Source organism: Myodes glareolus, chromosome 16 (assembly GCF_982192425.1).
Source record: "Myodes glareolus chromosome 16, mMyoGla1.1, whole genome shotgun sequence".
Taxonomy (NCBI): Eukaryota; Metazoa; Chordata; class Mammalia; order Rodentia; family Cricetidae; genus Myodes; species Myodes glareolus.
Genome location: NC_142041.1, coordinates 15,142,758 through 15,166,375, shown reverse-complemented (window position 1 = coordinate 15,166,375; position 23,618 = coordinate 15,142,758). Strand labels below are relative to the sequence as shown.

The 23,618-nt window shown below is 37.4% G+C and overlaps 1 protein-coding gene across 2 annotated transcripts in view; it reads right to left on the bottom strand.

Moving 5' to 3' along the window:
- Nucleotides 1-4,839: 4,839 nt before the first annotated feature.
- Nucleotides 4,840-23,618, bottom strand: part of Rb1cc1 (RB1 inducible coiled-coil 1) — a 59,925-nt gene continuing 41,146 nt past the window's right edge. The window contains exons 16-24 of one of the 2 annotated variants that reach the window (XM_085677076.2): nt 15,903-16,068; nt 14,119-14,227; nt 13,789-14,029; nt 12,458-12,506; nt 11,437-11,484; nt 9,105-9,163; nt 8,010-8,146; nt 6,550-6,620; nt 4,840-5,748 (exon numbers count right to left, since the gene is read on the bottom strand). In XM_085677076.2, coding sequence (XP_085533202.2) covers nt 5,671-5,748; nt 6,550-6,620; nt 8,010-8,146; nt 9,105-9,163; nt 11,437-11,484; nt 12,458-12,506; nt 13,789-14,029; nt 14,119-14,227; nt 15,903-16,068 — 958 coding nt within the window. In that variant the 3' untranslated portion in view covers nt 4,840-5,670. The remainder of the gene's footprint in view (nt 5,749-6,549; nt 6,621-8,009; nt 8,147-9,104; nt 9,164-11,436; nt 11,485-12,457; nt 12,507-13,788; nt 14,030-14,118; nt 14,228-15,902; nt 16,069-23,618) is intronic. The other variant, XM_085677077.2, reaches the window with a different exon arrangement.

Genomic DNA, 23,618 nt, shown 5'->3' with positions numbered 1-23,618 from the left:
CTCTTGTGGTGCTGAAGACCAAACCCAAGACTTTAAGATGAGCAAGCTGTCCAACTAAGATGTATTCCCAACCTGCATATATATGGAATGAAATATGTAAATCTGTCTAGATATTAAAGGACAACAGTTATTTCAAGCCTACCTATTTTTAAGAAAAGGAATGTAATTTTAGACCGCCAAAGCTATCCTTGCATATTAACTCTGTGTTGAGTCTGACTTTCACCAAGAATGTGACCAACCCTCTGATTTGTGTTGACATCCTTACTAGAATGCCTTTTTGGAAGCATCAGTTTTCAAAGGGCCTATACAAGGCATTCCTAAATCTAATCTGTGAGGACATCAACATATAGACTATTCAGCCCCAGTTATCAAAACACTTCTAGAGCCAAATGTGCAAATAAATTTTGTTATCTTAGACCCCAAAGTCTTAAAATGATCAGTCACACAACACAGAAGTTTCAACAGAAAGATGCAGATGAAATAAACAAAAAATCAGAACATACTATTGTAATACAGAAAATTGTAGAGAAACTGCTGTTGGAGACTACAAATGTGGAGACATATCTAAAACCAGCAAAAACCATTGGCCACACTAGCAAAGTTGCCTGCCATGCTTGCTAAGGTTGTCAGGACATGCTCAAAGCATGTCAGTTGGTGTATTTTTAGCTGTTTTGGTGATGCAAGAAGAGACAAAGGAAACAAATCCTAAAATATTCAGTCTTTGAGAGTAACTTAGCTAAAATAAAGGAGTTATTGTACTACTCAGAACTGTGTTCAACAAACTGAAGATTTTGAGTATGGATATTGTGTGGTCGTGATCAGCATAAAAGTCTCTGTGAGACATCTGTTAAGATGTCGCTGTTAAGTCAGTTTGCTGAGCTAGAGAAAGTGACCCCTGCAATTGTTTCCTCATAACACACCAGCCCTCTGAGAGGCCTGAATTATGACTTACCTAAACATGATAATGGTGATGGGCAATGCTTTGTCACTATAAACGAGTCACGGGTGCCCATTTTCAAATCTACATGACCAAGTATGGATGTTCTAGAAAGGCAACCAAAGAAGTGGAATTATACTAGCCGGTGACACAAAAGCCTTACCATGTCCTCTTCTCTCCACAAAAGCCTTAAAACTCCCGCCCCCTCCATAAAAGTCTTAACAGTCCATCCTCTCTTAGAGAAGGGCAAACACTTAAGTTTCAGGGTATAAGAGCAACAGATGAACATCAGTGAAGCGTGACAAAACAGTGGCACGAGACAACACTGAAACGTCTAAGAATGAAGTGTCTAAGGAAGGACTTGCATACCAAAATGGTAAAATTCTGGGAACTGAGAAGATGGAAAAAGAATCTCCTTTATGGTTTAACAGACACAATACTACCGAATAGGCAATACTCCTCTGGTGATTGACATATTCAATGTGATCTGTATCAAAATCCTAATGGTCACCCCACCACCACCAAACAAATGTAATAAAATGTTAACAAGTTTACCACAAGCTAGAATTATATGTGAAGAGGAACTTTGTTGAGAAGTTTCCATTGGTTGTCTTTGGGAAAGCGTGTAGGGCCTTTCCTGGATTAATGATGGAAGTGGGAGGGCCAGATTAGGAAAGATACCACCCTTGGGTAGGTAGTCCTGAGTTCTATCAGAAAACAGGGTGAACAGGCGGTGGGGAGCAAGCTAGTAAGCAGCACTCTTCTATGGCCTGTTTCAGTTCCTGCCCTGACTTCCTTCAGTTATGGAGTATGACCTGTGAGATTTAAGATGAAATCCTTTGCCCCCCACATTACTTAGTGTGTTTGAACACAGTAACAGAAATTATGAAATAGAAAATGAAGGCAGAAATTATCAGGTTTGTGGGCTATTGCGTGACAGACCTGCCCATGTTTGGGTAGTATTGTGGACAGACCTTGGGACTCAGGGCTGTTGTTGAGAGCTTAGAAGATGGGAGCAGGGCAGATGACGTGGTCTTGGCTTGTTAGTTTCTGAGGAAGTTTGAAGAGTTCCTTACTTTATCAGGGCAGTTCAATATTAAGAATCTGTGGTGTTTGGTCAGCTGAGGCTGTGACTCAGAGGCACTAACAAGTGACCAGATGCACTAAAATGGAATCTTTGCAGCACCAAGTAGATACTGGCCAGTAGGGGTAGAAGAATCAGTTGCGATTAAAAAGAGGCTGGCACCATGGAGGCAAACTCTTCTAGAAAATGTTTCCTTGGTCCAATGCTGTCCTCATGCAGTTGAACTTGGTAATGTATAAGACAGTTCAGATGGGAACGCTCAGAAGCTGCTCGGCTAGCTATCTGCCATTTGCCACCTCCGCTCTGTCATCATGGACTAGTATTCTGAAACCATAAACAACCAACACCCTTTCTTCTGTAAGGTGCCTTGGTCATGTCCATTTTTCACAGCTGATAGGTAAATATAGTTCACTATCAGATTTTACTATCTTACTCTTAAATTTTAAGGAACAAGTAAATTTGAGGGAACAGACTATTTAGGAACACGTACAATATAAAATTATATGTTAAAGACCAAGAAAACAATGAAGGAGACATAGAAATTCACATTATCCTGGCATGGTGGTACATGTTTTATGCCCAGTACGTGGGAGGCAGGTGAACCTCTGTGAGTTTGAGGCCAGCCTGGTTTACACAGTGAGTTACAGGACAGCCAGGGATATTAAGAGAGTTCCCGTTTCAAAAGCAAAAGTAAACTAGGAAACATTAGAGGCTATTTTTTATTAGAAAATAATCTTTTATACCTTATTTGTTCTTTGTTATTTATCTTACATCCTGGCTGTGGTTTTCCCTCCTTCCTCTTAGTTCCACCCTTCCCCACATCCCAAACAACTTCTCCTCCATTTCTCTTCAGGAAAGAGCAAGCCTTTCAAGGATAACATAATATGGTATATCACAATGCAGTAAGACTAAGCACCTTGCCTTATATTAAGGCTGGGCAAGGCAAGACAGTATGCTGAAGAGGATCCTAAATCCAGTTTAGCTTCAGAGACAGCCCCTGCTCCCATTGTTAGGAGTCCCATAAGAAGACCAAAGTACACAACTATAACATATATGCAAAGGGTCTAGACAATTCCCCTACAGGCTCCAGACTGCAGGTTGTTGGTTCAGTCTGTGATCCCCTATGAGCCAAGGTTAGTTGATACTGTGCGTTTTTTGTGTTGTCCTTGACCCCTCTGACTCCTACAATCTTTTCCCCATTCTTCTGCAGGATTTACTGGGTTCATTCTAACTTTTGGCTGTGGGTTTGCATGTTTTCATCAGTTGCTGGATAAAGCCTTCTCAGATGATACCTTATTCACTTTTTCAAAACAGTACAACTCTAAGAGTTCTTTCTGTACACAGCATTTATTTTCCTCGGAGACAGGGTCTTAGAGCCCAGGTTGACTTTAGATTTTGGATCCTCTTCAGATGTTGATTTATAGGCGTGAGTCAGTCAAATATAGTCCTTTTATTATTACAAATTACTGTCACATATAACACATGAATTTTTCTCTGTGAAGCCCTGGCTATCTTGACAAATTGGTCTTGAACTCAGAAATCTGTCTGCCTCTCTCTTCCTTCAGAGTACTGGGATTAAAGGCATGTGCCAACACTGTCTGGCATCCTTATCTACAAAGCCAAGCTCCTGGACAGCCAGAGTTGCACAGAGAAAGCCTGTCTGGGAAAACCAAAGTTTACAGTAAGAAGCTTTTTCCCACCTGCTCTTTAGATGGGCTTTCCTTTTGCTCAAGCACTCCGACCTCAGCCTCCCGAGGTGCTGGGACTGAATCCGGCCCCACTAAAGCTACATTTCTTTTTGGCACAGGATGGTACTGTCCGGATAAAGAAACTTTTATAATAGTTAACATTTGTTGAGTATTGAACATTCCTAAAGCTGATTAAATCACTAATATTTATAATTTGCATTAAAAGTGCAAATGATATTAAGTAGGTTCCATTATCCTGCTTTAAGCATGGGACAAATGAGGTGTGAGTTTATGGAAATCATATCTGAAACTGAAAGCCATGCATTATAGTTCCAAAGCTCATATTGCTTCTAATTGTACAAAACTAAGAACTCAATGAATTTAGGTTCTTGGGAATGTCTTGTTTCTCTTCTGACAAAATTATCTCACCTTTCATTTTCTTTTGAGATGTGTGAACACTGACAAGATGAATATGAACGCACCATATAACAAAAATAATCAACAACCACAACTAACATTAAGATCAGTATTAAGGAAAGAGATTTAGTGTCTTATAGCAATAATTCCAAAAATTCTACAGCATAATAACCATATATTAAATCTGAAGAGCATTAAGTAAAAAGGCCTGAGACTCAGACACAAACACAATTGTTAAAAAAAAATAGTCATTTGATATACTTGTAGTTACTCCATAAAGATGCCATTGAAGGATTGAATAGAAACATATGAAATCATTTGTTCATTTATTCAGTAATGTCAAATTCAGTATTCTATACACTATGTTTATTCTATTTTCATTCTATTAGATTACATATTTATAAAAATATTCAACTTATTTTTATGAAGAAATTAAATATTTCTGAAAAAGAATCATTCTATTACTGCTCTCTAGCAATAGCCCTGAAGACATTCTTTCCAATCAACCAGCTGCTTCAGCACAATTAGCTCAGTGCCAGCTTCTAAAGCCCAACTTTATAGGGTTCCATTCCAGAGAGCACCACTTCACTGTTACATATGATACAAACAATATTTTTGTAATTAACATGTTTCTCTTTAATACAGAACATTTTTTACCCTTCCCAGCAATCACACAAATAGATTAGAAATGTAACCTTCAAAAGGCACACACATTTACACTTTCAATTCTTTATTATCTTAAAATTGTACAGGTCCTTTACAATACAGTATTTTGTTATTTAAATGACCTCTAATGACCTCTAAATGTTAATGTACAATGAATATCTTTACGAGTTCATCAATATGATTATTTGAAACAGTTCTAAGATGCTGAGACATTTGAGTCCTCCACTTGAAAATCTCAGTGGTGCAGACTCTCCTTCCCCAGAAGAAGGATGGGCTGTCTGGAGAGTGCTCCTGAAGATTGCTCATCATTTATGGCTGATCTTAAAGTCAGTCAAATTACACTGTTAATAATTTTTTGAAACATCAAAGGGTACTTTAAAAAATTAAAGAATGTGCGTTAGCAGTCTTCTGAGGCAAACTCAAAATTACGATTATCTGCATGCAGTAACACTCCTCTTTAAATAGTGTGGAAGGATTTATACATTTTATAAAGTACGTGTTAAAGAGTGAAAGGACTCTTGAGTTCACAAGAGAACAGATGCTGGTAACAACAACACTGGTATCTATTCAGCTATGTTTATTAACAGGCAATTAATGAGGCTAGTCACAAGCCACAGTGCAGGCTCCGCCCCTTGAAGAACATTAACTAGTTTGGTCCGCATTTCTAGTTATCTGGGTGGAAACAAAACAAAACCATTTCGATTCAGCCAAGAATTTTGATGAATTTATTGTTCTTGTATCCACTTAAATGTGCAGATCACCAATGAAGTATATTGTTGTGTTGACTTTTGTAAAAAAGGATGGCCAGTTGTTTGAGTGATTTATTAGCACTGGAGGACAAATCAGAAAATGGTTTCAGATGTAGATTTCTTCTGTGGCTATACTTTCTTGTTCCATGACACTGCTTTCACCCTGTAAAACTTTGTCCCCAAAGGAACTTTAAATCTGTTTTGTGCCTAGGAAGGAAAAAAAAAAAAATGGAACCATTGAATGACTAAATCAACTTATACAAGTCCCCTTCAACCATACTGCTAGAATATTGGGGTGGGGCATAAAGTAGAATCTTTACTTTGTAATCAGACTACAAAGGATATGCTCTTGACCAAGTGAGAATATACTGGGTAACTAACATTGGCACAGAGGGTGGGAGGGAGTTACAGCTACCCCTCCTCTCTCTAATGCAGTCTTACTATATACCTTTGATGCCCTGAATTCACTAGGCCGATTAGACTGGCTTCAAATTTGCAGACTCCCAAAGGTTAGGATTATGGGCATATATTATATATATGAATATATATATATATGTATATATATATATTCATAACCCAGAATGGCTTAAAACTAATGATCCTTCTGTCTCTGCCATGGCTTCTTAATTGCTATGATTACAAGATCCTGGCTTGTTAATTTCAGTTTAATCTCCAAACCCAAGAGCATCTTTCATCAATGGGGTAGCATGTGGCAATGAGTAAAGACCAACTCTATACACAGAATTCACTTTCGCTTGCAGTTACGCATGTGCTTTCAACATGAGTTACACTAGCTGTTCTGCTTTGTAATCTGTCTCTTCTACTTAAACACAACAGCAATACTTACAAGATTTCTGGCTTAAACTAAATTTAATAAAACTCAAGCTCTAATTAAACTTAGCAAAAAAAAAACCCCTCAATACTATTAACTATTTCCATACAATAAAACCCCTAGGTTATAGGATATAGTTACAGGGTATAACTATAGTTAAAAGGTATAGTTTTTACCTTTTTGGCTTGACAATATTCCTTTTCCATTACTTTTCCAAGGACCCAGGGTCTTCGAGATGCACCTGAAGCTAGTGAATAAATTGTTAATTTACTTTTCAAAGTTCATGGGGAAAAAAAGAACTGCAGAATCAAAATAGTAATGGTGTTCTCAAGAACATGTAATACTCTAAAAAGTATTGAAATTCCTAAAACTAACTTTTTAATTTACTGAAGAAACAATCTGTTGCACTTTTCAACATGCAAGTATATGGGTGCTACTCCCTTAAAAAGTGATACTCCTTCAAGGAACATTAGCAAACTAAGTGGACATCATGAGCAAATAATTAACTCGACACTGCCACCTACTGAAGGAACTATTATGATGACCTCTACTTCTCAAAGTGGTAAAAACAATTCTAGGGTCTACAACAGATTTCTGTCCTTCAGTGCGGACTGGAACCTGCAACCACAGTGCCTAGCACAGCAATGTCAAGACAATTGGGATTCAGTAAGCAATTATTAATGAAAAACCAAATTAAATCCTGAAGTGTACTTCCTGTGCAGAGACCAAGAATGGTGGAGAGTACAAGAAACCTTTTGTTCAGAATTATAGGAGTTGTGCCATTTCCAGATTTGCATGTTTAGAAACACATAGGAAATAACATAAATAAGGCAAAATGTTAACAGATAAATCTGTGTCATTATGTGGATTTTCTGTGTCTTATGAATCTTTATGGCTTTTAAAGAATCATTGTCACCTAAAAATGTAAAGAGCTGAGACACAGCTTATAGACAAGATACTAGGCTTGATCCCTAAACTGTGAAATATAAAAGCCCAACAAGTAAAAAAAAGTTTAAATAAATGAAATAAGACCAAAGGCAGAAAAAAGAAACATGAAGTCAGACATAGAGCTCCAAGCCTGAAAACCCAGTAAATCCAGTACTGGGGAAATACAGGGAGATAGATCAGGAATTCAAGACCAACCAAGATGCAGGACAGTTTGGGGTCAAGCTAGGATACATGAAACTTTTCGTGTAAGAAAAAAAAAGATAAGAATTTCATTAATTTCAAGGTTAAAATAAATTATGTTGCATGCTTATCTTCTCACTTTTCATGATTATGTAGCTACAGTTCCACAGATAATTCTAAATAACTCATCCATCAAAAACCATGACTGAATAGTCAAGCGACACTGCCCCTTCCCTAAAATGGGGGTGTATGTATACATATACATATATATGTATATGTGTTTGTGTGTGTGTGTGTATGTATGTATGTATATTTGCAGGAGATTACAAACAAGAACACCACTTCATATGGATAATCCGACTTTTTTTCTTTTCGTTGTTTTTTAACATGGTTTCTCTGTGTATTCCTGGTCCAAATGACTTAATTTGTGTATATAACCACAACATGAGAATATATATATATATCCTCCACTAAAGATTATTGTTTTAGAACTGTATGTGACACTTACCTCCCTCACCTGGTTTGAGATCCAGGGCAGGAAGAGACTCTGAATGCAGAAAATACAAAGTAGGACTAACAGTAAACAACACATAATTGTCATGCCGTTCATCTAGGATGATGAGAACCAAATCTCCCACCTGAAAACTAAGGAGAGGAAGGTTATTGTCCTAGAGAGAGTTTCACATGTGATACAAACTTGGTAGTATCCAGCTGGGTCTGAATCTGTGGGTTCTATATCCACCGGATTCAGCTGTCCAGGTGTAACTGCTATGGAAAAAGGTCAGTCTCTGCTGACCACGGAGATGCTCACACAATTTTCCTTTGTCAATATACCATGTGGTACATTATTTGTACTGCATTTGCATTAGGTGTTACAAGCAATCTAGAGATGATTTAAAGTAGATAGGAGGTACATAAAGTAGATAGGACACACACAAATACTGTACAATTAAATAGAAGGGATTGGTGGGAAGCTGTCACAATGGGCAGAGGAATCTTTTCACAGATTGTTGTCCTGAGTTCAATTCCTGGAACCCAACGGTGGGGGAAATCTGCAGACTGTTTCCTGACCTTCACACGCATCCTGTGATGCGCACCCACTGGAATGACTTGAGGGTCCCCATAAGTAAGACTCTGTCTTACCTTGTAAAAAAAAAAAAAAACAAATAAATGTTTAAAAGTTCAGCAATTCTGGAATAACAGGCCAGGCTTCATGAGCAGCTATGATGCTTTTATTTATTACTCTGAAGCTCCTCCCAGACAACTCACAGGTGAAACAACTACTTCAATAGGTTAGGTTAATTTGTACCAGATAAGGTATAATGTCAAACGAGGACTAAGTAAGTTGTCTTCAGAGTAGATGGCGGCTCAGGTATTAGCCAGTACAAGAAATGCTGCAAGCATTTTTGTGTCAATGACATAACCCTAATGAAATGATCCAGAACACAGTGTGCAGAACTCCAGGATAACTGTGAAAACCCTTGTTTTCCAATGAGCTTCTACACAAGGCACTCAGCATGGTCTAAATGATCATTCTGATGACAACGTCTTCATTAACTAATAATCTGATTCAAAACTCACAAAATAAAAATTAAATACTTACTCTCGAATGGCTATTTTTTCAGAATGCCTTGAAGACACTGAGGACATGCTCTGAGACATCTGGGACAAAAGAAGGAATCATGCATGAGCTGCAGACATCTAAAATACCGTACTCACCAGAAATGTCTGGTGATACATTTCAATCTGTGTTCAAGCTGTAAATGTAATATTTACATTCAGGAATAATTCAACAATGAAATCTCAACTTGGTGTATTAACTTCATTCATTCCCTTCCCAATACTATCTGGTACAGAGCAGGGCTTAGAGAATGAGGGAGTTTAGTATCTGACTAGGAAGTCCTAACAGACTACAGATTTGGTAAAATTAACAAGAAAAATGACATATAGTCTACCAGTGAAGTTCAGTCTGAGACAGGTTCACTCTATAAAAAAGGCTCTAAGTGTGGAGAACAACATGTAAATACTTCTGTGTGAAGACAGTGGGAAAGCACACTTCCATAGAAATGGATGCATGTGCTAACACTCTGGGTCACGTGGGAGTATCTGTTTCTCTTGTTACTACTATCCTATGTGCTAGAACAAAGCAGCTTACAAATGGTTCTTAAACCATATTGCCCCATGAAAACATACTGGTAAAAATCTCGCCCAAATGGGGCTTATTTTCCCTTGGGGACATCATATTTAAAAAATGCATTGGATAACATTTAAACCTTCTTAATTAGTAGTCTATAGGTATAGAACATCTAATTATTGTTGTTTGTGGTGATGGCAAAGAAAAAAAGGAAAGCCTTGCTGAAATTTCTAAACTCTGGAGCTAGGACTATGCACTTCATGCAACTAGAAAGAGATCCTGTCTCAACAACAAAGAGAAAGGAGAGGGGATGCTTCACTACTACATTTCCTTTTGTTTCTTGACATATCACAGAGTTTCTCTGTGTAGCCCTACCTTTCCTGGAACTCGCTCTGAAGACCAGGTTGACCTTGAACTCACAGATACACCTGCCTCTCTCTGCCTCCCAAGCGCAGGGATTACATGGAACCAGTTAATTGCTTGAGACACCTTCTTTCTATATAGCCCCAGGTGAACTGACACTTTCTACGTAAACTAGGCTGGCCCACAACTCAGAGATTTGCCTCCCTCTGCCTTCTGAGTACTGGAATTAATGGTGTATGTCACTACAGTCGGTTCACTATTACTTATTAAAATAATAAAATAACCTTGTACTTCCATGTATGTATTGTGATATGTACAAAAAAAGTATCCCCAACAAAAGCATGGAAAATAAGACTAAAGTATTTGCTTCCTTTAAAATATGCAGTAATGAGAAAATAATTGTTTTAAGTGCAAGGAACACAATCTGATTTAGGTGGAAATAAACTTACTGTATTAAAATCATTAAAATATGACTGTCTCAACAGTGGGCATAGCCAGCTATCTTCACATACAAGATTCAGAGTAAATATAAATGTTAAAAAGCACTACTAATTCACTGAATTATAAGCACAAAGATCACAAACATAAATAAGGAACTCCAAGAAATATAGTTTTCTTAATAAATTACTATAGTCTTTTTCATTTTTCCCCCCTAAATATTCCAGTAATGTCTACTTGGTTAAATTTCCATGAGAACTATTTTCAAGTCAAGAAAAACAGGATGGGGCAGGAGAGATGGCTCAGTGGTTAAGATCACTGATTGATTTCCAGAGGATGTGGGTTCAGTGCCAACATCTACATGATGGGTCACAAGTACCCACAGGCACACACAAGGTACAAATACAAAAATGTGGGCAAAACATTCATACATACACCCGTACAAAACATACATACATACATCTGTAGGGTAATTCTACATCCAGGCATAACTCTGACCTGACGTCATCTACTGAGAGCCAGTGAGGGCAAATGTCCAAATGGCTTAACACCATAGTATGAGTAAATCATATACATTCTGGGCTGGCAAGACGACATAGCAGGTTGAAGGCACTTGCCACCAAGCCTGATGACCTGAGTTCAATCTCCAGGCCCAGTGGTCACAGAACTTATTTTGTGAAGTTGTCCTCTGATTTCCGTACTTATACCATGGTAGCACACATGTTCCCTTCCTGTTTAAGAGTTTTTTTTTTTTTTTAAAAAAATTGGTGTAAGATGTCTATAACATAATAGAAACTGAGGGCTGGAGAGATGGCTCAGGTTAAGAGCACTGGCTGCTCTTCCAGAGGCCCTGAGTTCAATTCCAGCAACCACATGGTGACTCACAACCATCTGTAATGAGATCTGGCGCCTTCTTCTAGACTGCAGGCATATAGACAGCAGAACACTGTATACATAATAAATAAATACATTTAAAAAATAGATAACAAGAGACTCTTACCAGCCTCTGATTTAACCGCTTGTTTTCTTCTTCTTTCAGCTGCAACGTCTGCAGAGAGGAGAGAGAGAGAGAGAGCAAGGTTCTCATCTTTACACTGTGTGCGTGTCCAGAGAGTTTAACTGTTCTCATCTCTAATCACTTTATGAGAATGACAACACTGGCTACACAGTCCCAAGACTTGTTTCCTCAAGTTTTCAAATTTTGTCATTAGCTGTGGAATTTTAAACACACATTAATATCTGAACTTAGCAGAAAAGATTCTCTAGTTCAGAGGTGGGGCCCACATTTACAGTGTATAATCACACAACAACTACATGTTGTGTGATTATAAGCTAAACAAAAAAGAAAAAGATGGTTGAATCATTTGAGTAAGATGAGACAGTCTGACTTTGGGTTATTGTCACACATCTAAGCTTGTAAGGAATGAAGACACTGGGAAGAAACTGATGCAAAGAATGAAACTAGCCATGGAAAGTTCATTCTCCTTTCAAAGGACTTTTGATTCATAAAAATTGTCAATTTTTTTCTCTTTATTTATGGTATTCATATCTATGTGTTTCTGTGAGTTTGTGTATACAAGTTTGTTTGCAACTGGAAGGAAGCCCCTTATTGCCAACTTGTCTTCTTCACTTTAATTAATATGTATTAAAAATCTTCATTACTTGAATCTTTATTAATAATTTTCTTATATTCTTACTCATCTCAAAAAAGAAAAACTATTTTTTTAAATAAATGTGATGAAATTCTTAATCTATATTATACTGTTGATTCCTGGGTGGTCATTAATAAAATGTATGCCCTTTTCTGACTCTATAGATGCCATTCACTGACCCAACTGCTAACTGTTAATGGAGAACAAATGACAGGATTTCTCAAATATCAACAATTAAAGACAATAATAAAAATATTTAATTCATACAGCACCTCAAAATGTACTGGTCTCAGAAAGAAAAGCACTTGAGTGTTTTTATCTTGTACTTGTCATCATAGTAGACAAGCACCGCACAGAACGTCTGCTCACCCGCTCTAGAAGCATGATCCTCTGCTTCTCTTCGGATAGCGTGTTTTCTCTGAAAGTGGGAGGATGTTTGTTAATAAAGTCTAAGAACTTTAAAACTTTGAATTAGACAATCATCAACAGAATTTTAGAAGTTTATCCAGGTGTGCACACCTTTAATCTCAAGAGATGAACAGGTGGATTTCTGTGAGTTCAAGGCCAATCTGGTTTACACAGTTCCAGGACAGTCTGGAGTAACCCAGTCTCAAGAAATAAAAAAATTCAGAAGCTTAAATGCTACTATTAATTCAGATAACTTTAGTAGAATAAGAACTTGTACTAAATTTTCAAAAGTAACCCATATAGATCAGAATAACTATTAATCTGTATGTAAATTCACATACTTCCAAAAATAATAACCAAACTTTGCATACCTTTTTATCTAGAGATAATTTCTTCAAAATTCATACTTTCCCAGATATTAAATACTTTCCCCTATCTCAATTAATTTCCAAAGAAATGTATATGATGTAATATAGCTCTCTGCAAATATTACAGTGACTGTACATGACTTAATTAATTTGTTTATTTTGGGTGTGTATATGTTGTCTATGCATGTGTATGTATGTGTATATGTATGAAGACCACAGGTCAGTACTGGAGTCTTCGTTCAGAGAGCATGCTACCATTTTTTCTTTTTTGACTTTTCTCATTGACCCTGGAGTTCAATAATTGTGCTGACCAATGAGCTCGAGATCTGCCATTCTCTGTGCCCCATTCCAGCACCATCACACTGGGAACATTAGATGAATGCTCTCATGTGCCTGGCCTTACACTGAGCTTTCTACATTGTTTTGATTTAACTGCCTCTCCTGTACATAGAATACAGTTAGGCTTATTTCCCCCTGCAGGTTATGTTTCCACTCTGGATTAATTTGTATCATTTACGACTTCTAATTTCAACATTCTCTTAGAGCATTTTACTTTGTCCTTTAAAATCACACGTTTCCATGAACTGAGAACAATTCATAAGGTAAAGAGGCAGGTGGGTTTCTGAGTTCGAGTCCAGCCTGGTTTGCAAAGCTAGTTCTAGGACAGCCAGAGCTTTTAAACAAAGAAACATCATTATCACAAAACAAAAAATATTAGAATTACTATTTCCTTTGGTTTGTTTGTTTTGTAATTTTAAAACAGAGCCTCAACTAAACTGCTTACTGTGGCCTTGAACCCATTTCACTCTGTAGCCCAAGATCTTTCACCTGTAATCTGCCTGCCTTGGCATCCTTCAAGGCTGAGACAGCAGGCTCAGGTCCAGTGTGGTGCTGGTGAACCCAGTGGAAGACACAGCTACTTACTGGACAGACATCATGCTTGTCTCCATGACTGAGTCCACCCTTCCTTCATCTGCTATCTCCATGGCCGCTCTCTCTGTCTCCCCAGGCAGCTCAGGTGCACAGGCCCCGTACAGCTCTTGGGCTGCAGCTGCAGAGGCTGAGGGAAGGAAACTGCTGGTGCGCAGTTTGCTCACTTCCTCCTCAAGCTTCTTCTTCTCTTCAAGCAAACGAGCTCGGTCTTCAGAAAGGGACTCTATCAAATCTAAGACCCCAAGTTAAATAAGCATTACTTAAAAATAAATAAGCGCTTTACAAAAAAAATTTAAAATCTTATTATAAGATACCACTAACCTTTATCACGCTCTTGTTGCTGCATTGTACTTTTTAATTTATCACTCAGATCATTTATTATGTTTTCTTTCCTCATTTTCTCTCTTGTTAAAACAGTGTTAAAATTGGTCTGAAACAACAGCAATAGTCAATAATCTGCACACACTTAGCAGCCAGTGCTATGAAAACAAGGTTGCAGGTACTCTTTTCTGAGGTATTTTTATGGTGTCACACAATGAAGCCAGTGGTATGTATTCCAATAAAGGTTATATTTTCTTGGTTCGAACTTAGTATCTTGAAAACAAATTTTATTTTCTGATTTTGCCTGTACTATTAGAAGAAAGGTATTAGCAAATGCTTGAGTATCTTAGAGAAAATAGTAAAATGATGCAACAATTTATAGAGTTGCATACATGACTTTTTCTTCAGGTAATTTTCCTTCCTCTGATATCTTTGATCTTTAGCTAACTCGTGATCACCACACTAGCATTCAATTCTCTTTCTCTTTGTCTTACTTGGACATTTGCAATGGCCTCTGGACCCATACAGTGACTAGACTTATTAATAATCCCAAGGTTTCACCATTTATCACTGCAAAGATGTTCACATACCCAATTGCTTAGAGGGCAATTTTAATTACAGTTTCATTTACAAAAAAGGCTAGATTTGTTAATTCATTTACAAGAGTTCATTAAAATCTTCCTAAAATAGAAAACATACATAAGAGAATGACCTACGCTAACACTTTTATCAGCGTAGCAAACCTTGCACCACACTTTTAGGAATCCATTAATAGCAACAGAGACATTTAACTGTTTGATAGTTTTATACAAAAATCTATTAGTAAAGAAAAAACTAAATTATGAATTCTGGCTAGGAACACACAGGAAAACCTCTAAAAAGGAAATATTAATAATGTAGCTTAGGGGCCAGATAGTGCTGGCACAAACCTGTAATCCCAGGAGGCATTAAACTTGGGAGGCAGAGGCAGGCAGATCTTTGAGAGTTTGAGACCAGCCTGGTCTTACAGAATGAATTCCAGGACAGTCAGGGTTGCTACAGAGAAACCCTGTCTGAAAAAAAATATAGAAATTAAAAAAATGTAGCTTAGTACTATGAAATTTGTCAATATGTAGAAAATTAATACATATAAAAGCATATTAACCATTGTTCATTTTGAAAACTTTTCTATTTCTGTAATATGAAATGGATTAAGATGATAATCAAAATTTATAATAAGCAAATTTACATTAAAAAGGAGTAGAGAGATTAAGAACCAATTGGCCTTTATTTAAAACTCTAAGATATCTTAAAAAACACAATTTTTAACTTAGGGTAATTCAGATAGTTGTTAGTTTCACAATTTTTCAGTTAAATCAATTAAACTGATTCAGTAAAATCAGTTCCTAATTCATTATGGGAATTTGAAATCCAGTATGTTCTTTTTTATTTTATTTATATTTTTGAGTATGCGCTTATGAAAGAACACAGTGAGAATTTGCAGAGAAAGAGCCTAGATAATTACATGTAGAATGAGTTGTGCCAAAGAAGCTCTAAGTTCACGTGCTCAAAAGCTGAGATTCCATATCAGCCTGATTTGAAAATTCTTACATAGGCTGCTAGCAACAGTCATGTGACAAATCACTGTTAAGTTTTCCTTTTAAATAAATGCTTTTAAGAAGATCACACAAAAATTAAGAAAACCAAGTAATGGAAACAGAAATTAACATCTAAGAACCCTCTTCAGCTGCACAGAAAACTAGCTTGGCTGGCTTCTATCCTGCTTCCTCAGCTCTGAAACACACCTGTTGTTCAGCAATCAAAGATGTTCGGACATTCTGCATTTCTTCATTCTTTCTTTTCTCTTGTTCTTCAAGCTGTTCTAGAAACTTAGCTTTTTCTTCCTGAAGCTTCTCTTGAAGTTCAGCAACTAAACTTGAAGAATCTTCTCTGGCTGATTCAGAAGCAGAACTTAAAAATTGAAAAGAGAATTTTAAAAAACAATTACAAACAATCATAATATATCAAATACTATACTTAGGCTATTAACTTCCCAGAAACCCATAAGAAATTTATTTCCATGTGAATCCTATGCTATGACTGAAAAGTAAATTATGGACTATGAATTATAGGTATCTTAAGTAACAAGGCTGATGACAGTGAGGAACATGGAGTTATCAGGGCTTCCACAGGCATCTATGAAACCAATGCTCTTTTTTTTAAAAATATTTATTTATTATGCATACAATAGTCTGTGTGTATACCCGCAGGCCAGAAGAGGGCACCAGACCCCATTATGAGATGGTTATGAGCCACCATGTGGTTGCTGGGAATTGAACTCAGGACCTTTGGAAGAACAGGCAATGCTCTTAACCTCTGAGCCATCTCTCCAGCCCCACTAATGCTCTTTCTTCTCAGGCACTTTAAAATTCAGCTTTTCTACCCCTAAACCTGAAGAGGAAGCACATACCATACCAGATGACTTCTTAGATGGAAAGTTTTATTTTACATAACATAGATTTTTGACTTATGTTGATACTCAATGAATAAAAGTGAAGCTAAAATGATTTTCTCCAGAAACGTATTTATTTCAGAACTGACTTACTTCATTCAGTCAAACCTTGCTCATCTTTTAAGGGTTGCTGACAAGGCAGCAGAGATAAGAATAGCCAAGTAAACAAAAGCAATCCTAAGTAAATGATTACACCTTGGTTATTAACCTTAAATCTTAATTTGCTTCCAACCTTTAAAAGATTCCTAAAATTCTTCAAAGCTGTTGAGACAAGCCAGGCATGGTAGTTCATGTCTATAATCCCAGCAATCAAGTTTTAGGCAAGTTTACTCAAGCCTGGGCTTTGGGCAGTCTCAAGTTAGCCTGGTCTGCACAACCACACTTTCTCAATCCCTCTCTATGTAATTCTTTAAAAATGCTACAACAAAATAGAGGCTACTGTATTATTATTAGAAAATTCATTTTCAGTGTGTCTTTGCTTGATTTTAAAAGACACTGGAAATTTTTTTTTTGGAATAGAGGTGCATTTATAACCAGAATTTTTATTTAGTTTGCTCACTCCTAAATAGTTGTCTATTATAATTATGGTGGCAATGTACAACTAATATTATAAGAACTGAAATAATATAGAAAACACTACTGGGAATCTTTTATCCATACAGCCAAATTTATAGAGAAAACTGACTCAAATCTCAACACTCAGGCAAATCTTTTACACACACACACACACACACACACACACGGAGATGTCTGATTTGTGGCTTACTGCAGAAAGGTTGGGATTTTCTGATTAATGTAACACAACCAATTAAAGATGAAGGATTTATTTCTATTTGTCCTTTGAGATGAAAGAAATGGAACTGTGAAAGCTAAAGCTTTAGCATAGCTAGTTTGCAGTTAGCAGGACTGCACACAGGAAGCATTAATGAGAAAACAGAATACAAGACTCAGGACTGTTACAATGAATAACCAGACACAGGAAGAGCTGAGAGATAATCCTAGTGAGCTAACAGAGTAGCTGAAGAATTATCCCTACAGTTAGAGGGTAACTGGCCACATTAGATAATCAAAGACAAACTGTACAGAATGAGCTGAAAGAGGGGGTTTTTAACCAGCCACTTACAGTCATAAGTTCAAATTTTACTGTAACAAAATGACTTCTGAATGATACTATGATAAAAGAACAGAACACAGCAAATAAATCTAAAAAATAGGTTGGTATTATTAAGAATAAAACAAATTGTGCCACTGGGGGCATGTATGCACAGGGGCAAATACTTATCATTCTATGTTATTTATCTTTGTATTGCCAGGTGCTGTGTGTTTCAGGATAAGTGCTGGGCTGAGAGGGCACAGCTAGAAGAGATAGTTCCAGTCAAGCAAGCACATACAGCCACCACACTCCCTGTAATCAGCACAGGTGTAGTACACAATGAAAAAGGCCTAAGATACACAGAACAGCCAATACTTATCCTGGGATGCAAACTGATGTTTTACACTGGCCGGCCTCTACTTTACATCTGCTGTTGAGGGTGACCTTCGTCTTTTTTTTTTTGCTTCCAACTCCTGAGTGGTGGGAATAGAGCCCAGGGCTTTATTCCAACTAGATAATCATTCTACCAAAAAGACATCTCCAGCCATCTCAGAACAAAAAAGCATTCTGTGCCAAAAGATACTCTGCAACGAGTTTTTGCTGGACATGATTTTACACAGTTATCAGGCATGTGATTTTACCTTATTTTATATTGATGAATTAACTAGCACAGTGGTGAAACAGTAACTGCTGACACAACCCTTTGTTCAGTTTTGCTTTTCCATGACACTACTGGCTTGCTTTGGCGCAGCGAACTGCCTTCTGGGAAAGGTGGTGGTGGTGATAAAAGGAGGCACTGAAAAATCCAACACTAATTGGCTACCATTCTTAAGCTTAATATGACAGCAATTATGACCTAACTGAAATGACAAAATGGAACACCAGATCGGGCGTTCCAAGGCACCATTTCTTTTCGTCCTTTCTTTTTTTTTTTTCTTTCTTTTTTTTTTAGATGAAGGTAGGACTTTTGGACATGTCCCAGATGCCCTTTCAAACCCTACAATTTTCTTTCCATACTGGAAAAACAGAGTGATCGGTGTCACTTTAAAGCAATTCCATTCTCAAATTTCAGATCCTTTACAAGAACTCCTTATACTATTTAGTTGTTTCCAGACATACAATGACTTTCAAACATCTAACTAAGGAAGGTTTGCATTCATACTTAAATTTGGTTTGGCAGAAATATGTGAAGATAGTCTGGGGATGCACCCAATGTGGGGGACAAAGGTAAGAATAGGAAGCAGTTTTATGGCTGAATCAGAACAAAGTTACATATGACCTCAAAGATCAGACCTTACATTCCCTGTTAGCTATTATAAAGTTAGCTCAACCAACCAGATTAAATATAAGATTACATCAAGATCCTTTAAAAGTTGCAAATTCAGTACACCGACCATTTTTTAAACTTTTTTATTGATATTTATTGAGCTCAACATTTTTCTCTGCTCCCCTCCCTCTTCAATCCTCTCCCATTTTTATAATTGCTCTCTTGCTACAATGTTACTCTAGACCTGTAAGTTTCAGAATTCCACCTGCAGAAGCCTGTAGTTAACCAATGTATTCTCAGAGGGTGGTCTTAAAGGCAGAATTAATATAGTAAATATGGCAATCTTACCAAAAGCAATCTACGGATTCAATGCAATGCCCACCAAAATCCCAGGAAAATTCTTCACAGACCTCAAAAGACCGGTACTCAACTTCATATGGAAAAGCCAAAAAAACCAAACAAAAACAGAAAACAAAAAACCCAGGATAGCCAAAACAATCCTGTACAATAAAGGAACTACTTCTGAACTCTACAGGCATCAGTCACACATGTGGTACATTCTTATGCATGCAATCAAAACACTCATACACACAAAAGAATAACTCTTCAAAACGCAACTACAAAAATCCCTGGCACTGGGCTGGAGAGATGATAGCTCTTTGGCTCGGAGTACTGGCAGCTCTTGCAGAGGAGCCAGTTCCAGGGAGTAACACCTACTTTTAGCATGTAAAGACACATTAGGCACATATGTGGCACACACATGCATGCAGGCACATTACCAATACACATTAAAAAAAGAGAGAGATCTTAAAAAAAAAGTTAAGACTCTGGACCAGTAAATCACACACCTGAGCTAGCTACCCTACAATTTGTAGCAGATACAAATCCCTGTTGTGTTTCTTCACTCATGGTGAAGGACGTATAGAAATGTGCTGGATACTAAAGGGTAATCATAACTAAGACCCTAGAGTTTGGGAGTATTTTCCTATTGCTTGAGAGGCTAAGTCTTTCATGATTGGAGGGAAGTTGTGGCAACAAATAACAGGCAATGTTGAAAATCCATCCTCAGTCACAAGCATGATGCAGGATTAACTGGAAATGCACAAGGCCTTTAATCTCAAAACTAGTTCCCAGTGATGTACTTCCTCCAGCAATGCCCCCAAACAGTGGTACAAACTGGGCACCAAGTGTTCAAATGCCCAAGATTGTGAGATTCATTCCTTATTCAAGCCACTACGGTATCTTAACTCATTAAGAGGGTTATACATAGCAACACTTGTTTTGTTTTCCTGCACCTGCATTTATAATGAAAGGAAAATTAGGCAAGCCTAGTTCCTAATGATTCTGCCTAAATGCTGACACCCTTCAAAAGCACAGGTGAAGCACCAAAGGCACGCTGATGGGCAGCAGAGCAGGTGAGAGGGTAACCTTCCCAAAGGAAACGCTGTAAAATGTAGAGCATTTGAAGTTACATAAAGAAAAAAAGGGAAAGAGTATGGACCTATGATTCATTAAGAGTCAGACAGTGGACTGAAAAGAGATCTAGATTAAATTTGGTAACAAGGGTATTTATAGTGGTACAGGACTATAATTCAAGCACAATAAAAGCTAAGGTGGGGTTCTGAGTTCAAGGATAACCATAGTCCTCTTACTCACCCAATAAAAAAAGCTAGTGACCAGAACTTTGTGAAAGTTGGGGCTGGTTCAGTATTCTAACAGCTGCCTGCTATCTTCCAGCTTAGTTCAGTTTTCAGTACTGAAGGACGGGGGGTGAGAATAGGGGCACTTCATGGAAAATGACCATGGATGGAAATGAAATGTGAATGTTGTCAAGTCTTCTGAGGATAAATGTCCTAGGAATCATATTTCAGTAATTCAGTAGATATCCAATCGATCATCAGAAGACAAGTTGACCACGCTGAACATTAATCATCAGAAAACACTAATCTGTCTCAGGGTCAGTTGTTCTCCAGATGAACTAAATTTTTCATACCAAACCCTATTACTGCCCAAACTATTGTTCAGCTTTAAAAAATTCTGTAATTGCCAGGCAGTGGTGGTGCACCCCTTAAATCCCAACACTCGGGAATCAGGAGCAGGTGGATCTCTGAGTCTGAGGCCAGTCTGGTCCAGATAGCTACTTACAGGACAGCAAGGACTACACAGAAAAACTCTCTCTCTCTCACTCTCTCTCTCTCTCTCTCTCTCTCTCACTCTCTCTCTCTCACACACACACACAGTATTAAAACACACTGTATTAAAATGTAAGGACATTTCCTGGTAAAGATTTGGAACCACAGTCTCATGCCTATATAAGCACTGGTCTTTTCTAATATATCAATTCCTAAAGCAGTTAGCTTGATATAATTGTGATCCAATCTACTGAACACTTGCTATGTGAGTGTCATTTTCCAAGGAAGAGGTGAAGTCCAAACGTAATACTACTATGACCCAGAGACCACTTTGTGACAATCTTCCCGGTTATGATATGTCACACAAACAGGACCTAAGCTGGTATACATAACACTCCAATGAAAAGCAGCAACTTCTACCGAAGGCAATTCTGGGGATGAGGGAGACAGTTCAATGGGTAAAGTGCTTGCTACACAATCATGCTGACCTCGGTTGGAATTCCCAGAACTACACAGAGCTAATTGTAGCAACACACTGGCTACTTTCATACTATCCAAAAGAATAAGGGCAGAAAAGACAATTAATGTAGCAGAGTTCCTTTGTTGTCTCTAAGAATTACCATGCTTAATGATGGGACAAAAAAAGAAAACAAGTGAAAAGCTATCACCTAAGATGGGATATAGCTACTGGTAGAGTGCCCACCAAGGCTCTGGTGTGCACACATACAAAGATCTGAGTCATGCCTGTCAGGTGAAGAATTACAATCAGATAAGGTAATGACTGGAGTGGGTAATAGAAGAAAGCTCCAAATAAATATTGCAAGGGTAATTACAGAAATTACCTAGTAATTAAGTCTATCCACATCAAAGCATTTGTTTTTTAACCACTTTCATTCCCTCAGTTTATGAAGTAAAGTATGATAGTGGTGGTTACCCTGAATTCTTCTCAATTTATCTTACCGAATTTCAGTGATTGTAACAGAACAAAAAGGGAAAAGAACAAATCTTCCAATGAGGAAAGACAGAACATCATCAATTTTAGTCTTACCTTTGAAAAGAGAGAGGATAAGAAAATCTCAGGCATATGTGGGACAGAAGTTGCATCACATGAAACAAACATGATATTGAAGTGTCTTTATTTGGACGTGCATGCAGTATGGGTAAAGAAATATGTACATCTGAGAATGGAGTCTAAAACAGGGCACAATGTTAGACTGTTCTCATCTACTACTTCTTTTGCAATCTCATATAAACTTTAAGAAAAAGATTGTGCATTTCCTAAAATACCCTGTAGAGCTTCAATTATGGCAATTAAAGAACAGCCGCATGGTTTGGAAGACAGAAGACATAGTCCCATTCTCCAGAAGTGGCTGTACCCAGTTGTCTCACAGTAACCTCCTCACAAGAAACTGAAATCTATTAATTTATGCTGCAGATGAAGCCAACATTTGATACTTTAAGAGATTCCTGAGTACTGCTGTAGCTTGTCAGTATGCTGAGGGCATCGGAGTATATCTTCATGACATTTCACTTAGAGCTTGACACAGACTCACTAAAGATTAGTCATTCTCTTCTAGGCCATTTAGACTCCACCTTGACGACTGCTCTTGTCCAGCTTGCACTGCTCATGTGGTCAGAAGTTTGGTAAGTCAGTTTGGAGAAAATTCCCCACTCCTGTAATCTGATCTCTCTCAATACTGGATCAAATTCTTAATCTCCTACCTTGGTTTCTTATCACTCTAGCTTGCCAGAATCTTGGCAGGTAAGTTTCGCTATATTTCCTTTTGTTTGATTGCTTTCTCTTTATAAGGCTCCATCTACTGATCCTGATCCTATTACCTAGAATAACCTTGAACTAGTCCATGCTGTACTTAGAACTAAGCTCAGTTCTACAGTGACAATTTATTTTGCCTACTCCAAAAATTCCTTAATATTATATTATAATGTTATTATCAGTTCTGGTCTTGAGCTTTTCCACGGTAATTAAACTGATTTAACTTTTGTCTCCCATAGTACTATAACCACTCCCCACAATGCTTATTTCTCTATTAAACCCTCTCATCTCTTAAAAATACAAAAAGCTATTTTGAAATTAGCATTATACTGGAGTCAGCCAATTAAGAGTGTTTAAAAGTGGTGATGCGAGAGGCGGGGAATTAAAAACAAACGCATATACACACAAGCATACACATATATATTACACACACAGCCTTTAAAATATTCAATTTGTGATTAATGACAGTACTAAATGATACACTAATCGTACTCCAGAAAATGGGCAAAATTTGATTGCAACGTTTCTAAACCAATCTATGGTAGTTAAAAAATATTAACAGATGGCAATAATAAAATATAATGAAAAGAAATCCCTAAGTTTGGAATTTAAAAACATCTTTCCAACCAGAGAAAACAATTAAACTGTAGTATCAAGAAATGAATAGTGAGGAACATTCTGCATACTCCCATCTTGTTTAGCCTTGGCTGAACCACAGGCACAAAAAACTTAAACTCTCAAAC